A 2,521-nucleotide genomic window follows, 5' to 3' on the forward strand; every position below is an offset into this window, starting at 1 on the left:
GGAGGTAGGGCCTGGCCTGATTGCACCCCGCCCTGCCCCACCACCACCTCTGGTCTCCCCTGCAGGTGGTGAGATCGGCAGCCACGAGCGGGGCGGGCAGCACTACGTCGGGGGTGGTGTCGGGCAGCTTGGGGTCACGCGAGATTAACTACATCCTGAGGGTACTGGGCCCAGCTGCCTGCCGTGATCCTGATGTCTTCACTGAGGTGGCCACAGCCTGCCTGCGCATCGCCCTGCCTGCACCCCGTGGCTCTGGCACTGGTAAGCCCCACCCTCATCCTAGCCCCACTCACAGCCCCTCCCTAACTGCCCCCTGTGACTCCAGCACTGTTCAGCCCTGCCCCCAGCTCCATCTGCATACTTGTGTTTACCTCCCTGTGACTTTGGTATCAAGTCCCCCATAGTCCTAATGCCACCCACACCCCTTCCTTGCTGGTAACCCCTGCTCCACTGACCATGAGTGAAGGGGGGAGGTTGGAGGCCCCAGATGCCTGTGTACCAGCCAGCGCCTGTCTCCTGTACAGCCTCAGATGACGAGTTTGAGAACTTGCGTATCAAGGGCCCCAACGCGGTGCAACTGGTGAAGACGACACCACTCAAGCCAACCACCCTGCCCAGCATCCCTGACCCCATCAAGGAGGTCATCTATGACATGCTCAATGCCCTGGCTGCCTACCACGCCCCTGATGAAGGTACTGCCCACAGTCTAGGCTCCATCTCCTTGGGTTAAGCCCCACCCTTTAGATTTAGCCCCACTTCATCGAGGGGGTCATCTATGACATGCTTAATGCTCTGGCCACCTACCATGCCCCTGGGCTAGGCCCTACCTATCCTGAGCTAGGCCTTGCTCCCTGTCTGGCATCTTTGACCACATCAAGGAAGTCATCTGGAATATGCTTAATGCCTTGGTTGCCTACCATGCCCCTGAAGAAGGTACTGCCCCCCTGGGCTAGGCACCCCCACCCTCCACAAGGAGATCGCCTAGAACTGGTTCTCAGCCTTTTTTGTAGTGGGACCCATTTGTCAAGATTGATGGCTTCTTGCAACCCACACCTCTCCAGGCCATGCTGTGGCCTCTCACTTCTAATCAGGAACCCCCCCAGCTGCCCCTATTCTGCTTGGGGCGGAGCACAGTGTCTGTAGTAGCTCTGGCTCATTGTGGGCGGCAGCAGAGCGAGTCCAGCCTGACACTGGCTGAAGGGAGGAAGAGGGGAGGCCTGTGGCGCCCCTCCCCTGCCCCCCCTCCCCCAGCAGTCTCCTGGCCAGCCCCTGCCATGAGCACAGGCACCAGCCCTGCAGCTGCCTCCTACGCTTTCCCCCACACTTGCTTGTGACCCTTTGAAATATTCTTACAACCCACTTTTGGGTTGTGACCCACGGGTTGAGAAACGCTGGCCAAGAACATGCTCCAGGTTCTGACTTGGCTGCACCTCCCCGATGGAGATTGTGGCTCCAACCCACTGAGCTAGGCCCTCCCCCCACAACCCTCAGTCCAATCAAGGAGGTCACTTCTGACTGGCTACGTACTTTGGCCACTGGCCCTGCCCTCAACTTTGGCTCAAACCCCTGTTCCCCCCAGGGATCCACTCTATGCCCAAGCCTCATCTGGTCACTTTCCCTGGCTTGGGTCCCATCATCTGTGTCTGTCCCTGTCCCATCCTCCACCCCCCCCCAGTTCTGCCCCCCACATTCCTTTCACCAGGGACCCTCCCTCTGAGGCTGAGCTTGGACCCACCCTCACATCCCAGCTGTATCCTGGCCTCTTCCCCCCCCCCCCCCCCCCACCCCCCCCGCGGGGCCACCCCCCCCCCCCAAAACCCCTTGGATGGGCCAAGCACCCATTAAGCCTGCATGGCCCACAGGGGAGAAGGTGGAGGCACGGGCAGCAGTGCCAGTACAGGAGCTGAGCCAGCTGCTGTCAGACGTGGGAGATGACCTAGATCAGCAGCTGCGTGGCTTGGCGCGGCCCCCCAGTGACTTTGAGCCCCCACCTGGCTTTGCCCTCAACGTAAGTGTCGGCAGCAGAGGGGTGGGATAAGAGATTTGGGGGAGGGTAAGATGGGCAAGGGTGTGGGGTAGTGCCTGGGGGCTGAGATGGACAGTAGGTGGGAGGAGTCAAAGGGCTGAGATTGGCAGGGGCTGAGGTGGGTGGCTGATTTAAGGTGGAGGCTTGGGTTCAGTAGGGGTAGATCTTCCATCTATTCCTATTTACCTATCCCCAAGGGGTAGCAGCTGGGATGATATTAGGGAGTCTGGGGGCTGGGATGGACAGGGAGGCTGAGATTTGGCAGGGGATAGAGGAGGGACTTGGGGTCTGATGGAGATAGATGAGGGACTTCCAGGGGGTAGCAGTGCGGGGGCTGAGGGCTGACAGGGTACATGGGAGACTCCTAGCGGGTAGCATTAGGGAGCTGGGAGCGTAAGTGGGATGTAGTGGGGCTAAGGTCTAGTGGGTCAGCTGTGGGGCCTGAGGGCTCATGGGTAGATCAGAGGTTCCCAAGGGGCAGCAGCAGAAGGTTGG

At 60.2% G+C, this 2,521-nt stretch overlaps 1 protein-coding gene across 1 annotated transcript in view; it reads left to right on the top strand.

The window, feature by feature from the left end:
- Positions 1-2,521, top strand: part of HUWE1 (HECT, UBA and WWE domain containing 1, E3 ubiquitin protein ligase) — an 82,616-nt gene that overhangs the window by 42,058 nt on the left and 38,037 nt on the right. Inside the window, 3 exon segments of the mRNA XM_014523851.2 lie at positions 66-261; positions 525-692; positions 1,863-2,008. Coding sequence (XP_014379337.1) covers positions 66-261; positions 525-692; positions 1,863-2,008 — 510 coding nt within the window.

This window comes from Alligator sinensis, unplaced genomic scaffold, assembly GCF_000455745.1.
Source record: "Alligator sinensis unplaced genomic scaffold, ASM45574v1 scaffold137_1, whole genome shotgun sequence".
NCBI classification, from domain to species: domain Eukaryota; kingdom Metazoa; phylum Chordata; order Crocodylia; family Alligatoridae; genus Alligator; species Alligator sinensis.